Source organism: Podarcis liolepis, assembly GCF_965112155.1.
Source record: "Podarcis liolepis genome assembly, chromosome: 11".
In the NCBI taxonomy this organism is placed as follows: domain Eukaryota; kingdom Metazoa; phylum Chordata; class Lepidosauria; order Squamata; family Lacertidae; genus Podarcis; species Podarcis liolepis.
This window is the reverse complement of record NC_139565.1, coordinates 43909428-43923849: the sequence shown is the minus strand read 5'-3', so window position 1 is coordinate 43923849 and position 14422 is coordinate 43909428. Positions and strand designations below refer to the sequence as shown.

The 14422-nt window shown below is 41.6% G+C and overlaps 1 protein-coding gene across 2 annotated transcripts in view; it reads left to right on the top strand.

Moving 5' to 3' along the window:
• ITGA2 (integrin subunit alpha 2) overlaps window positions 1-14422 on the top strand; it is a 57559-nt gene that overhangs the window by 20207 nt on the left and 22930 nt on the right. For both annotated transcript variants that reach the window (XM_083465726.1, XM_083465727.1), the window contains exons 4-15: window positions 364-455; window positions 5333-5447; window positions 5560-5687; window positions 6025-6173; window positions 6461-6611; window positions 7815-7980; window positions 8242-8315; window positions 8568-8706; window positions 10133-10278; window positions 10500-10643; window positions 12057-12260; window positions 13465-13601. In XM_083465726.1, the coding sequence (XP_083321852.1) occupies window positions 364-455; window positions 5333-5447; window positions 5560-5687; window positions 6025-6173; window positions 6461-6611; window positions 7815-7980; window positions 8242-8315; window positions 8568-8706; window positions 10133-10278; window positions 10500-10643; window positions 12057-12260; window positions 13465-13601 (1645 nt within the window). The remainder of the gene's footprint in view (window positions 1-363; window positions 456-5332; window positions 5448-5559; window positions 5688-6024; window positions 6174-6460; window positions 6612-7814; window positions 7981-8241; window positions 8316-8567; window positions 8707-10132; window positions 10279-10499; window positions 10644-12056; window positions 12261-13464; window positions 13602-14422) is intronic.

Here is a 14422-nt window from a genome sequence, read left to right as displayed (position 1 = left end):
CTGGCGAACCGGGTTTGATTCCCTGCTCCTCCATATGCAGTTGCTGGGTGACCTTGGGCTAGTTACACTTCTCTGAAGTCTCTCAGCCCCACTCACCTCAGAGTGTTTGTTGTGGGGGAGGAAGGGGAAAAAAGATTGTTAGCCGCTTTGAGAGTCCTTTGGGTAGTGATAAAGCGGGATATCAATTCTTCTTCTTCTTTTTCTAATAGTTCACAGATGATGCTTATTAAGAGAGCACACGTATTGTTTTAGGGGATTATATGGGACATAGGTAAGAGATATACAGGGTTCTGGCTGCTTACATTGAAAATAGTAGCTTGAATTTCTCTTGATTGTGCGTATTGTTGTATTGTGTCTTTTTAGCTTTTGCAAGTGTCCCAAATGCTACTGCGATAACGAAGTATATGAATCTAGGATTAACCCTAGTAAGAAACTCAATAAGCGGAGGATTTTTGGTAAGTGCTGCAGATGCAATATAAAATATAGCCTGTTTGGCAGTCAGTGGTGAAACTATAACCTTTTTTTTAAGCTTTTCTTGGGTCCCTTCTTCAGTGCAGTTCATCCAAATGAGTTAAGATATAAATTGCAGTGATAAATGGGTTTGCTTATACGTACATAAAACGTCAATCCCGGTCCGACTACTCTGGCTGTTAATTAGTTTCTGGGCTCAGTTCAAAGTGCTGGTTTTTACCTATAAAGCCTTAAATGGCTCAGGACTGCCTCTCTGCTTGTAAACTGACCCAGAGCCTGCAATCATCATCTGAAGCCCTTCTTTGTGTGCCTCCTCCGTGAGAAGCCCAGAGGGTGGCAACATGAGAACGGGCCTTTTCTTCGGTGGCCCCCCACTTTTGAAATGCTCTCCCCAGGGAGGCTCGCCTGGCGCCCTCGCTACATACCTTCAGGCACCAGGCAAAAACATTCCTCTTCTCCCAGGCCTTTGCCTAATTACGGCCTTTTAAACTGTAGGGGAGGGTATTGTTTTTGTATGCTACTATGTTGTGCATTTCTGTGTTTTTATATTGTTTCCTTTGGAGGAAGGGCGGTATAGAAATTCAATAAATAAAATAAATAAATAATAAATAACATTTCCCTCTAATTTAATGTTTTTTATTGTCTTCCAGTCAGTTCCAGACAAAGACTGGAATTTGATTGTTGTTGTTTTCCTGCTGCTGTAGGTGTTGTTTCATTAGCTCATTGTTTTCATATTGTAGCATTGCAAGCGGCTGGTATTTTATTTTACATACTTTTGTATGTTACATTGCATTCATGTAAGTTGCCTTGAGATCCTTGGAGTGTAAAGCAATAAAGAAATAAAGAAATAATAATCATTGACCTAGTCTAAAATTCCATATATCTTGTAGTGGAGGAAGTGATTAATAATAATTGCTCCTCTTAGTGCTTTGCTGCTTTTCAGAAGGATCATCAAATTGCAAGGTACTTATCTAACATTTCCTACCCACAGTTGAGAAAAGCTTTCATGGAATTAAGATTTCAACAGATGCTGTCTGCTTATTTGGATGGCAGATATAATCATGAAGAATGCAGCTGTTTAGGCTGGTAACTGGGACAACCTGATGGGACCATTTGCCACCAGTCCTGAAAACGCATTGGCTACCAATGAGCTACTGGACTCAATTCAATTCAATTTCTTCTTGGAATTTCAGTTTATTGTTTCTGGTGGTTTTCTGACTGGGATCAAGCCTTGCAAAGCCAATTGAACTTAGATAAGAGAAAATAATTGCAGCTAAATACTTGGAGTTATTGTTGGCAGGGAAGAATTTGAGTGAAACTTCTTTTTGCATCATCTAGAGTCTAGACTTTAAAATGGGATTCGTTCTTTGTTGTGCATATTGCACTATATAATGCTGATGCACAAAATTTACAAACATTCAAAGTTGTGATCACTTTCAGAAGCATTCCCTGTGCTTGTTGATAATGAAGTCTGAAATTATATTCCGAGAAACCTTTTAGTGCATGTTATTTGCATAGTCTTGAGAAGCATATTCAGTATGTTGAGCTTGCATGCTGCAGATGCAACGAAAACAAGTCCCTTATGACTTGTTTGCATTATGCACAATGTTTCTTATGCTATAGAGACCAGTCTAAAGCTGCTCTAACATTTGTGGGAAATGTTTTCTTAAAAAGCAGATGTACCAAAGAGTTATGCATATTGCAATACAAATACTTAAAATTTTGAACATGAATACACAATGGGAAAGGGCTAATGTGCTGATGATATAGGAAATCAAGACAAGGCTGTAATTTTATCTGTGGCGTGGATGAAAAATAGCCATTTAAATAAAAGTTTTGCAGGAGGCATACTATGAAGGCTCTGTGTTCCAAAATTCCTATCACTGCTATGTGCCAACTCCTCCATGTGCCTATTCAGCAGAAATCATCCGGAAGGCAAGGCACTCCAACACACCATTGCTGTGCACATATCTGAACCAACAGACCTTTACATTGCATTGCATTGCAATCCAATACCCATTTATTCAGAAGGAAGGCCCATTAAATCTGATGGGACTTCCTGCCACGTAAGCAAGTATAGGATTTCAGCTATAAACGTAATTACAGTATACTGCCTACCCTTTCCATACTGTTGTTGCCTCTGGTTTTTAACTATCATTATTTTAAAAAAAACAAGTCATTTGATCTATAACATTGCAACTGAAATACTTTAATAGAACTGCAGTCCAGAATCTGAAGCAGCTTTCATTGCCATGGCTCATGGAAGGGTTGCCTCTATTTCATCTTGCAGCCAATGCAATAAATAACTGCAACATTATTGTGCTATTTCTTGTGCTCCAGATATTTTAAAAGAGGCCTGGGGAACCTGCGTCCCTCCAGGTGTTGCTAGACTACAGCTCCCATCATCCCTGACCATTGGCCATGCTGGCTGGGGTGGATGGGAGTTGGGGTCCAGTAAGTTCTGGAAGGACGCAGCTTCCCCATCCCTCTGTTAAAACAACAAAAGAGCTTAAGGACACGGTCCTAAATATGCTTAACAAGGGAGTGACCCCCACGGAACTCAGTGGAACTTACTTCGAGGAACAATACCATAGGATTACACTGTTGCAATGCAGTCCTATACAGTGGTACCTTGGGTTACAAACACCTCAGGTTACAAACTCCACTAGCCTGGAAGTAGTATCTCGGGTTACAAACTTTGCCCCAGGATGAGAATGGAAATCGCGCGGCGGCAGCGGGAGGCCCCATTAGTGAAGCGCGCCTCGGGTTAAGAACGGTTTCGGGCTAAGAACGGACCTCCGGAACAAATTGAGTTTGTAACCCGAGGTACCACTGTAAATCAACATACCCTCAGATTATTGAGGATTCTTCTCACATTCTGCCTCCACCATCTGTTCCCTTCCATTATGGTCCTAGTGCTCTTCAATGCTCAGCCCACCATGATGCACCAAAACCCACTTCCACAGGCATTCACATTTGCTTTATAAGTCCAATTACAAGATAGAGTTGGACAGGAAGGCAGTGGAACCTTTCCATGGGATCTCTCTACTGCTAACTCTATACTGTACACTCAGAAGTGAGTTCCTTGGACTACAGTGGGGTTCACTCCTTTGCAAGTGTGCTTAGGATTGTAACCTAAGTGATCTGTGAATAAGAAAAAAGATATATTAACTTCCTTTCTAAGGAAAGAAGCAGGACATTTTCCTGAAAGTATTGCTGCACAGAAAGGAGTAAATGTAACCCATTCTCCAGCAGAGCAACCTTCCCCGACATGTTGCACGTCATCTGTTTTAAACTACAACTTCTATCAGCCCTAGCCAGCATGATGGAAGCTGTGGTCCAAAATATATTGAGGGCACCAAGTCAGGGAAGGCTGCAGGATTGCTATAGAAGAATGTCAGACTTGCAGAATACTTTCGCCTAATAATTAATTACACCCCTGATTGTAGATTTGATTCGGGGTGGGGTGGGCGGAATGTGGCTACACCTGCACCTGTTCCTGGGCTTTTACAAAGCATGGCATGATCTGAAAGGTTAGGGCTGAACTTCTTTATTGCTGGTCCTCATAAAAGAATGCAGTGAATTGGAAGTAATGGAGAACTTACTAGTATAAGCTCACTAGAATGATGCCATCTTCTGGCCAGTTCCAGTTAATGTGAAAGAAATGCCGGGGGGGGGGACTATCTATGGCTGAGACAAACAATTTCAGGTGACCTTTACTGATCTGAAATGGATTTGGGGTTTGTGGGCATGAAAGATTTAATGGAAGGGCCCTTGCTGGTTTTTTTCTGCTGCCTGCTTGGGGTTCTGGTGGTGGCAACAATCCTAGTCTCCACCGCTGATGGGCATTTCCCCCCTTTGCCTACAAGATGCCAGAATAAGGGCAGGAACTGTTGGCCTCACTCTGATTTGGCTTCATGCCAATACTATCTGGACCCAATTTGAATGAGGGCAATGCTTTCTGGCCTCACTCTGTGACTTGTGAGTATGATACAAAATCGTGCCCAGCAGCTGAAGGAATGTCAGGGCTGCTGGTGCTGGTAAGCAGAGCAAACATAATGCCCACTTGCAGAGTCTACTAGAAATCATTAAAATGGGGCATCACCTTTCACAGGTCTTGAACAGGGTGCTGAAGTTGTGTGGCAACAGTACAGCTTAACCTAATATCTACTTTGAGATGCATAGCTTTTTACTGCTCTGCAAGTGCATTAGACTTGGTATGTAGTACAGAGATTGTAGCTATTTTAGATTCCTGAGTATGCCAAATATTAGAAACTATCCAATATACATGTCAAGAGTACATGTGAAGATGCAGGTGGTGCTGTGGTCTAAACTACTGAGCTTCTTGGGCTTCCTGATCAGAAGGTTGGTGGTTCGATCCCCATGACAGGGTGAGCTCCCGTTTCTCTGTCCCAGCTCCTGCCAACCTAGCAGTTCGAAAGCACACCAGTGCGAGTAGATAAATAGGTACCGCTGCGGGAGGAAGGTAAATTGTGTTTCCGTGCACTCTGGTTTCCATCACGGTGTTCCATTGCACCAGAAGCGGTTTAGTCATGCTGGCCACATGACCCAGAAAGCTGTCTGTGAACAAATGCTGGCTCCCTCGGTGTGAAAGCGAGATGGGCGCCGCAACCCCATATTCGCCTTTGACTGGACTTAACCGCCCAGGGGTCCTTTACCTTTACCTAACATGCGGAGCACTTGTGCATGGGTGGTCCAGCCTTGTATTGAGAGAGAGACTGCACAATGCACCTTCTAGCACAATATTTCTGTCCCACATTGTAAGAGGGAGATTAAATGCTTTGTTGTAATAGGTACTTCTAAAGGCTTATTCTTATTCTTCTTCCTCTTCTTTTTAAAGACTTGCGGCCCTTTGTGGGCACAACAGTGTGGGAGCCAGTACTATGCAACAGGGATCTGCTCTGAATTCGGCCCAAGTTTCCAGATCATGAGAAGTTTCTCCCCTGCTGTGCAAAGTAAGTACTTAAGTATGATTCAGTAAGCAATTTCATTTGCTTTAAATACGAGACAAGAGACTATGCTGCTAAAATAACTGGCTCAGACTTTTTCTATCCCCTTCTTTTGCAGAATGTTCTTCTGCCATAGATGTGGTGGTGGTATGTGATGAGTCAAACAGCATTCATCCCTGGCATGCTGTATCGGATTTCTTGAAAAAGTTTGTTCAAGGTTTAGATATAGGTCCCACAAAAACTCAGGTGCGTAGAATTGGGGCACAGGGGGTAGGGTCAGCAGAACTGAAGCGCCATGCCTTATTGGGGGGGGGTGTCTTTCCTGTTACGGCAAAGCCACCATTGGATACAGCCCATTATGTATGAGCTGGCAGTGTAAAGCTTCATTTTTTAATGTTAGGCATGGGGGAAATGTGTCCCGCTCCCGCCCCCCAGATTCTGCTGAATTTAGAACTTCCATCGTCCCTGGCCATTGGCAATGCTGGCTGGAGCTGATGGGAACTGGAGCTTATAGATGTATTGCACTGGTTTATTTAGTTAGTACTATAACACTTTCCCTTCTTAATTTTATCTGAAATTTTAGGTAGGCTTGATTCAGTATGGTGTTGACCCAAGAGTAGTGTTCAACCTGAGTACTTACCAAGATAAAGGAGATGTTGTACGAGCAATGTCAGAAACCTTTCAGAATGGAGGGGTCCAAACTAATACATTCCGCGCAATTGAATATGCCAGGTAAAGCACACCGAATACCAGCTGATGCTCAGCTAAACAGAGATCTTCTTTTTAATTTAAAACAAAACAACTCTATCACTGACAAAAAAATATATCTGTATGTGAGGGTAAATTAAAACAATGTTTGAATACTACTTTGAATGGTAATGTACTTGATATCAGCTAAGGATTTTGTAGTGATCCTGTTTTTCTGCATCTTCACTCTGTTGGTGGTAAAAGTACTACGTGAAAGCATGCGTATAAAGCAGTATTTGTATATAGTAAATCACACATGCTGTTCATTACAGACGTAAAGCTTTCTCAAAAGAAGCTGGTGGGCGGCCAACAGCCTCTAAAGTCATGGTTGTTGTGACAGATGGTGAATCACATGATGGTTCGAGTATGCAAGAAGTGATAACTAAATGTAATGAGGACAACATCACTAGGTTTGGCATAGCTGTAAGTAAGGCTTTCATTATTGCGACTGTAACTTTAGCCCTTGCTATCTTTAATGCATGGATTACAAGGGGACGAAAATAATTGTGACAATGAGTCTAGAATGTAGCTCTTCTGTGAGGAATATTCATAAGGGATGGGGGCGGGGGGGGCGGCGGAATAGTTTGAGTCACATTTTCATGCAAACCTGCCCAGTTCACACTTCCCAAACCTATAAACAAGATGGACCACAGCTATCCATCAGATTTTTAACTTCTCCAAATTTTGGGACGCAGTTCTCCAACCCAAAACTGTGCAGAAAGATGCATGTATCAGTGAAACTATCGTACAAAACTGCATTATATTAGCAGAACTTGCTTGTAAACGTGTATATATTTGAGGGAGTTGCATCCATATATGTACATATTAGGAGAAATGTGCATGAAAATGCTTTTGAATTTTCAGGCAGACTTTTAAACCAAAACTTTGCAAATTGGTGCGGAAATGGAGTGAATTGTGCTTAAGCTTGGAAAAATGGGAAGCACAGAGAAACTGAAACTGAAATATATGTTCATCCCCAATATGCATTTTTCAAGTTCATAGCTGTATAGATGCTGCATTCTTCATACAGAAGTCTTCAGTGTGGTCTTCTAGATCCATTTCAGTCAAAAGAGATGCTTTGCGTATTCATCTTCACACAGTCATCTGCTTCTGTGACCCACCTAATTGTAACCTCACCAGCTGATGGTAACAACTAACCACATCAGGAAAATGTCACATTTTTAAAAGTTTCCCTGATTGTGGTTTACACAAGGAAATAATTTATAGTGAGGCACACATGAAGCAATGTCTGAAGTGGGCATCAGTGAGAACTGCTGAAATGCCCTCAAAGTGCTACCCCCCCCACCAGTATGACCTTAGCAGAGAAGTACACGGTGCCGAGACAGAAGTAGTAACAGGAGATAGAGGTAGTAAGAAAAGTGTAATTTCCTTTAGCAAGTCACTTGCCCTCCAAATGCATGTACCCTCCACCCAACATGCTCACCACTGGGTTAGCATGTGGTGACTGGGTAGACAGCCCTTTTCACTTGATCTGCTATGCCCAGTAGAGGTTGTGTGAAGGGACAAAATGGAGGCAAAAATGTTCTGTAACAAGTACGTAATACAGATGTATCTGAATGCTTCTTATTAAAATGCACATGATCATTCTTTCCCCTCCCCCTCAAGGTATTAGGATACTTAATTAGACAAGACATGGATACTAGAAATTTAATCAAAGAAATCAAAGGAATTGCCAGTGTTCCCACATCAAAATATTTCTTTAATGTGTCATCTGAGGCGGCACTTTTAGAAGAAGCAGGAACGTTGGGAGAGCGAATTTTCAGCATAGAAGGTACTAAAATAAAGAGTTTCCCTTTCTACTAATCAATCCTATCCAGCTCTAGCTAACCTGTTACTTGCCAGATGTTGCTGCGTTACAAACCCCCTATCATCCTTGGCTTTTGACCATGCAGGCTGGTTCTGACAGGAGTTGGAATCTAACAACATCTTGGGGGGGAGCACAGGTTTCCCACCTACTGAAATCAGTGTGTCACAAAATTTATTTGTAACTGGTGATAGACATATGAGTAAACATCATTCCCCCCCCCACCAGGTACTGATCAAGGTGATTTATTCCAGATGGAAATGTCACAAGTGGGATTCAGTGCTTCATACTTGCAGCAAAAGGTAATGAACAGCTTGTAAACCAACACTGCATTTAACTTACGTTGCCAACAATACTACCTTTTTTTACTTGAAGAAGAAACTGTTAGAATGGTAGAGAATCACAAAACGATAGACATGTATAAGTAGAAAAGTATATTGAAAACTACTTGTGATGGGGATGTGTCACTGCATCTTGTGTCATTGAAAATCATTCACTGAAAATACCTGAGTATATTTTAATTCCTGTTTGCCTTTGTTTTGCTTTCTCTTAAGGAAGTTCTGATGCTGGGTGCTGTGGGGGCCTATGAGTGGACTGGAACGGTGGTGCAGGAGACAGCAAAACAAGCTGCTATATTTCCCAAGGAAGCATTTGAAAAAGTTTTGCAAGACAGAAATCATACCTCCTATTTAGGTGAGGGTGGTGGTTCAAAGGGCAGAGTGAAATATTTCTCAAATGTTCTTGGGTACTCTTTATCACATTCCTGATTTAGAACTGTGGAAAGCCAATTAAAGATTTATCATTCCAGAGCATTTTCTTTTCTTTTAGATACTTGAACTTGAAAACTGTTGCCAGAAGTTTCAAGCATTTGCTCTCTTTAAATGAACAGTAGTTTGTCTTTTATCTAATTTATTGGTTAATAAAATACAGTTTTCTAAAAACCAATATGAGTGTTAAGAACTTGTTTTGACTCTTATCTACATGCCTTTTGAAGGGGAGAGCCTGCAGACTCATGGGGGTCCTTGAACATTCATGTGGTTTACAAGTACAAAATGAGTCTCATAAGGCAGTCACTTCAGAATTATATTGGCAAGTGATGGAGAATTCTTTCTCCTGATTTCTGTGATTAAATATTCTAATGGGGAAAACATTATGGACTTCAGAGCTATTTTCTTGAGATGTTACCAAGCCCTATATGCATCCATAAGCTTGCTAAAACTCTAAAGAGTTCTCAGACCAAGACTCTGGACAAGAAATAATCAAAATAGAAATAGCTGAGGCAAAAGCTATAAAATGGATTATGTGGCAGCTAAGTAAGGGCTGTGTCTGGTGGATAACTTTGCACTAGCAGAAAGCACTTCCACTCACAAAAAGCAGGACACCCAATTCTTGCCAATCCCTCTTACTGAATGCAACCCCCCTCCCCAAGCCAAGTCCTGTACTGTTCCAGAGGATTTCAAACAGCCAGAAACAGCTTTTCAGTGGGTACAATGGGCTGCAGGGAGTAGGAAATATTGTCAAAATTGGGTACTTAAGGTTCCTAAAGCTCAGAATCTGGGAAAGAAAAAGACCCATAAAATCATGGGGTAGTAAATTGTCTATTTGTCAAACTAGAAATAAAGTGGCACTCCACTTCCTGGTCCATTCAGGACAAGAACGGAGGTCCCCCAGTGTCTCACCTGAGGGCTATGGAGTCTTCACATGTGTGTTAATAGTGCCGCTGTGCATGTGTGTCTTGACATGGGTCTTTCTGAATGCAGTTGCGTTCCACATGACAGAGAACATGAAGCTGTATGTAGGGGGAACATAACACCCCCTGCTCCATTGTTGCATCTGTTTCAGAGCCTGGCATTTAATGTGAATGGTCCCAGATCATCACTTGTCCTAAAATATATGTATGAGTGGTTAGGTCACAGGGAGCAATGCTCCCTGTGAAGTTTTTTTCAGCAAAGGTTGCAGCTAATTTCTGTAGCTGGACCAGAAGTCATAAGGACCTTGACATGCAGCAACCAAAATAGAATCTACATTTCACTTTTAGAATACTTTTCACGCTCGGTTGCCTTTTTGAACAACTGCACCACTGTTACTTGATAACGATAACTATGACTTTGCTTTTCAGGTTATTCTGTTGCTGTTCTTTCAGCGGAAGACACTGTCTATTTTGTTGCTGGTGCTCCACGGTCCAACTACACTGGCAGAGTGGTGGTTTATGAGATTGATGTTCACGGCAATGTAACTATTGTTCATTCTCAAAGAGGAGAGCAGGCAAGTGCAGAACTTGGCACTGAATTTTCTTGTTTGTGTTATATATGTATAAATGTCACAGGCACCAGCTGCCGCGAGTAGGGTTTAAAACTGATATTTAATTGCATTGCGAGTTTGCCTTTCCAAAGTTGTGTATATTGTCTGTACAAATCTGACTACAATGTATGGCTGTAACTGGCACTGACATGTGCCATCTGATAAGAAATGTTCTATCATTTCAGATTGGTTCCTACTTTGGTAGTGTGCTATGTTCCGTGGACGTTAATGGCGATTCAGTAACAGATGTGCTCTTGGTTGGCGCACCAATGTTCATGAATGAGTTAAAAAAAGAAGAAGGGAGAGTCTATATGTTTTCAGTCAGAAAGGTACATAAAATATATTGGGTTGCCAAGAGAGCAGCTCAAAGCTCTGATGTTTTCCTAAATACTTGGTCTATGGAGAACCCAGAAATTCCATTTGGCTCTCATCCACCCAAAGCATGTATATGGGGTAACTACATGCATGGATATCTTTCAAAATGTTTGAAATTCTACTAACGGGTCATTTGATGCGCAAGGGAGAATGGGGAGATGAAATCCACTCCTTGTTACCCCTTGCAAATAGCTGATAAGTGGTGGTGTTGTTTTTTTAAATAAATAAATAAATTTCAAGCTGTCTGCATATCTTGGTGAGCTCTTGGAATGAATGGAATGGCAAGAGACCCATTTGAACACAGTATCCTTCAACCCACTGAGGATGACTTTCATTTAAACAGTCCCTTTAGTTGGATCAATTAGCCTGATAGAAGGACTGCGCTATTTTACGCAGACAGCAATAATTACTGATAATATTGGGAAGTATGCAGAAGCTACTTACCTTAGCAATAATTCCTGAGATGCTTAATGGAAAGTCTTTATTACTTGTGTCTGCTTTTAGGACTTCCTATATAGTTGGCACAACAAAAATAGACAAGAGAATAAGATTTTCCACATCTGATTTTTCTATTTTGTAAGAACTAGGAAATTCCATTTCTTTTTCAAAGAATTGCATTCAGGTTCAAGAATATTTGTCTAGTGTGTTTCATAAAACTCTAATGCAAGAACCCCGCTCTCTTTCTCTGGCCTTTTCTCTTTTCTATTTTATTTTTTTAATTTTTCCAACGTACATTTATAGTATCCAATCTAAATTTATCACATATTTTCTCTTTTAGACTTCCTTCAACCTCTCTGACAATCATCCATTATTCAAATTTTTAAATACGCATTTCCTAATTTTATATTGCATTTTATAAACCTTCACACACTTAGTTTTCATCAATACAATAGTCCTCTATCATTTACAGAACTTCTTGAAATCCCACTAGCGTTATTTGCTCATCACATACACATTTCAGATAGTCTGAAAATTTTCCCCAGTCTTCAATGAACTTTTGATCTCGTATATATCTGATCTTTCCTGTTAGTTTGTCCAGTTCAGCATACTCCATCAGTTTCATTCTCCATTCTTCGAGCGTCGGCAGTTGTTCCTGTTTCCATTTTTGGACCAATAATATTCTCGCTGCTGTTACTGCATATTGGAAAAGTTTACAGTCCATTCTATTTATTTCATTTCCTACTATTCCTAGAAGAAAAGCCTCTGGTTTCTTAACAAACGTATATTTCAACATCTTTTTCATCTCATTATATATCATTTCCCAGAAGCCCTTCACCTTCTTACAATCCCACCACATATGATAAAATGTTCCTTCTTTTTCTTTACATTTCCAACACTTATTACATATTTCTGGCCTTTTCTCAAAGGGCATTTTGGGCAAACAAGAACTCCTAGAAGGGCCTCAAGGGACTGAAAACGCTCGGTATGGATCTGCTATCGCTGTTGCTTCAGATATCGATTTGGATGGTTTCAATGATGTGATAGTTGGAGCGCTACTAGAAAACCAGAATGCTGGTGCTATCTACATTTACAATGGTAAACAGAGGACAATACACACAAAATATTCCCAGGTAAATTACTTTTTTTTAAAAACAGAATGCTATAAATTAGGTCTGAACCTAATTACCCTGGTCTGAACCATTCTCTGGTCTGAACAGTCATACCCAGTCATTGGCTGTGTTGGCTGGGATTGAGGAGAGCTAGAGTCTAGCAATATTTGGTGGGCCATAGATTCCCCAACCCTGATTTAGAGTTTTGTCCAGGCTCTGAGCATGGTTATTTGTCCTCTCTTTTTCTTGGTATCTTGCATGTTTTATGGGGCCTTTTCTGTCATTACAGTGGTACCTCGGGTTAAGTACTTAATTCTTTCCAGAGGTCCGTTCTTAACCTGAAACTGTTCTTAACCTGAAGCACCACTTTAGCTAATGGGGCCTCCCACTGCTGCTTTGCCACCGGAGCACGATTTCTGTTCTCATCCTGAAGCAAAGTTCTTAACCTGAGGCACTATTTATGGGTTAGCGGAGTCTGTAACCTGAAGCGTATGTAACCCAAGGTACCACTGTACACTGTATGACTCTGAGGAACAAAATCTTTCATTGCAAATCCTAGTTCCTGTTCCCATGTGAACCTCCCTGTAGTTTAAGATCAGATGAGGAAGCCCATCCAATAGGACCTCAGATCTGGTGGCGCTCAAATGATCTAATAATCCCCAGCCTCTCATTAGCATTGCTTGATAGGGTTGGTTATGAAGTTCATTGTGTGACTTGGCTCAGTTTCTGTCTTTCAGCCTAATGTACTTCACAGAACTGTTGCAAAGATAAAATGGGGTAGGAGAACAATGTACACCAATTTGAGCTCCTTAGAGGAAAATGGAATATAAATGTAGTTTAGTAATTAAAAAAACTATAATAATTAACCATATAGCTATTGATTCTTCTTCTTCTTCTTCTTCTTCTTCTTCTTCTTCTTCTTCTTCTTCTTCTCCTTCTCCTTCTCCTTCTCCTTCTCCTTCTCCTTCTCCTTCTCCTTCTCCTTCTTTTACTGTTAAGGTCTTGTGGCACTTTAAAGATGAACACATTGATTGTGGAATTATGTTTGCAAGGCTAGATACTACTTCGTCAGATGCATGTGCTTTTCAAACTAACTCAAAAGCCAATGATGAAAATCAATAACTTCATTGCTAATATGAAACATTTGAGCAAGGGAGAATCCTCAAAATAACCCATATGTGAATGAAAACATCAACATGCCTGATACAAATATTTCTCTTCTCAGAAAATTTTGGGATCAGACCCTGCATTTGGACAGCAGCTCCAGTATTTTGGAAGATCAATAGATGGCCATAGTGATTTAAATGGTGATGGGATCACTGATGTATCTGTGGGCTCTGATGGAAACGTGATTCAACTCTGGTGAGACATGGTTTTTTTTTAAAAAAAGCAACAAATATCTTTAATCGGCTCTGGATCCATTCCAGTCCGGCTTCCGCGCTGGTCATGGGGCCGAGACGGCTCTGGTTGCCTTAACAAATGATCTTCATAGACAGCTGGGTCAAGGTGGGTCAGGGCTGCTGATTCTTCTAGATCTGTCAGCAGCTTTCGACATGGTCAGTCACGAACTTCTGGACCACCGCCTTGCTGACGTGGGGATCCAGGGCACAGTCCTTCAATGGCTGCGCTCGTTTCTCTCTGGTCGGGGACAGAGGGTGGTGCTTGGGGGGGGGGAATTGTCATCGTGCCACTCCTTGGTGTGTGGAGTACCTCAGGGTGCGATACTCTCCCCGATGCTTTTCAACATCTTTATGTGCCCCCTCGCCCAGCTTGTCCGGAGTTTTGGGCTGGGTTGCCATCAGTATGCTGATGACACCCAACTCTATCTGTTGATGGATGGCCATCCTGACTCGGCCCCAGACACACTGACCAGATGTTTGGAAGCTGTGGCTGGATGGTTACGTGGGAGCCGGTTGAAGCTAAATCCTTTGAAGACAGAGGTCCTGTGGCTGGGACGGGACGATATGGGATTGGGGGGGGCAACTCCCATCTCTTACGGGGGCGCAATTAGTGCCAGCACCGTCCGTTAAGAGTTTGGGTGTAATCTTCGACACCTCCCTTTCCATGGAGGTGCAGATTGCAGCTACAACAAAGGCGGCATTTTTCCATCTCCGCCAAGCTAAGCAGTTGGCTCCTTACCTCTCTCGCCCTGACCTAGCCACTGTGATCCACGCGATGGTCAC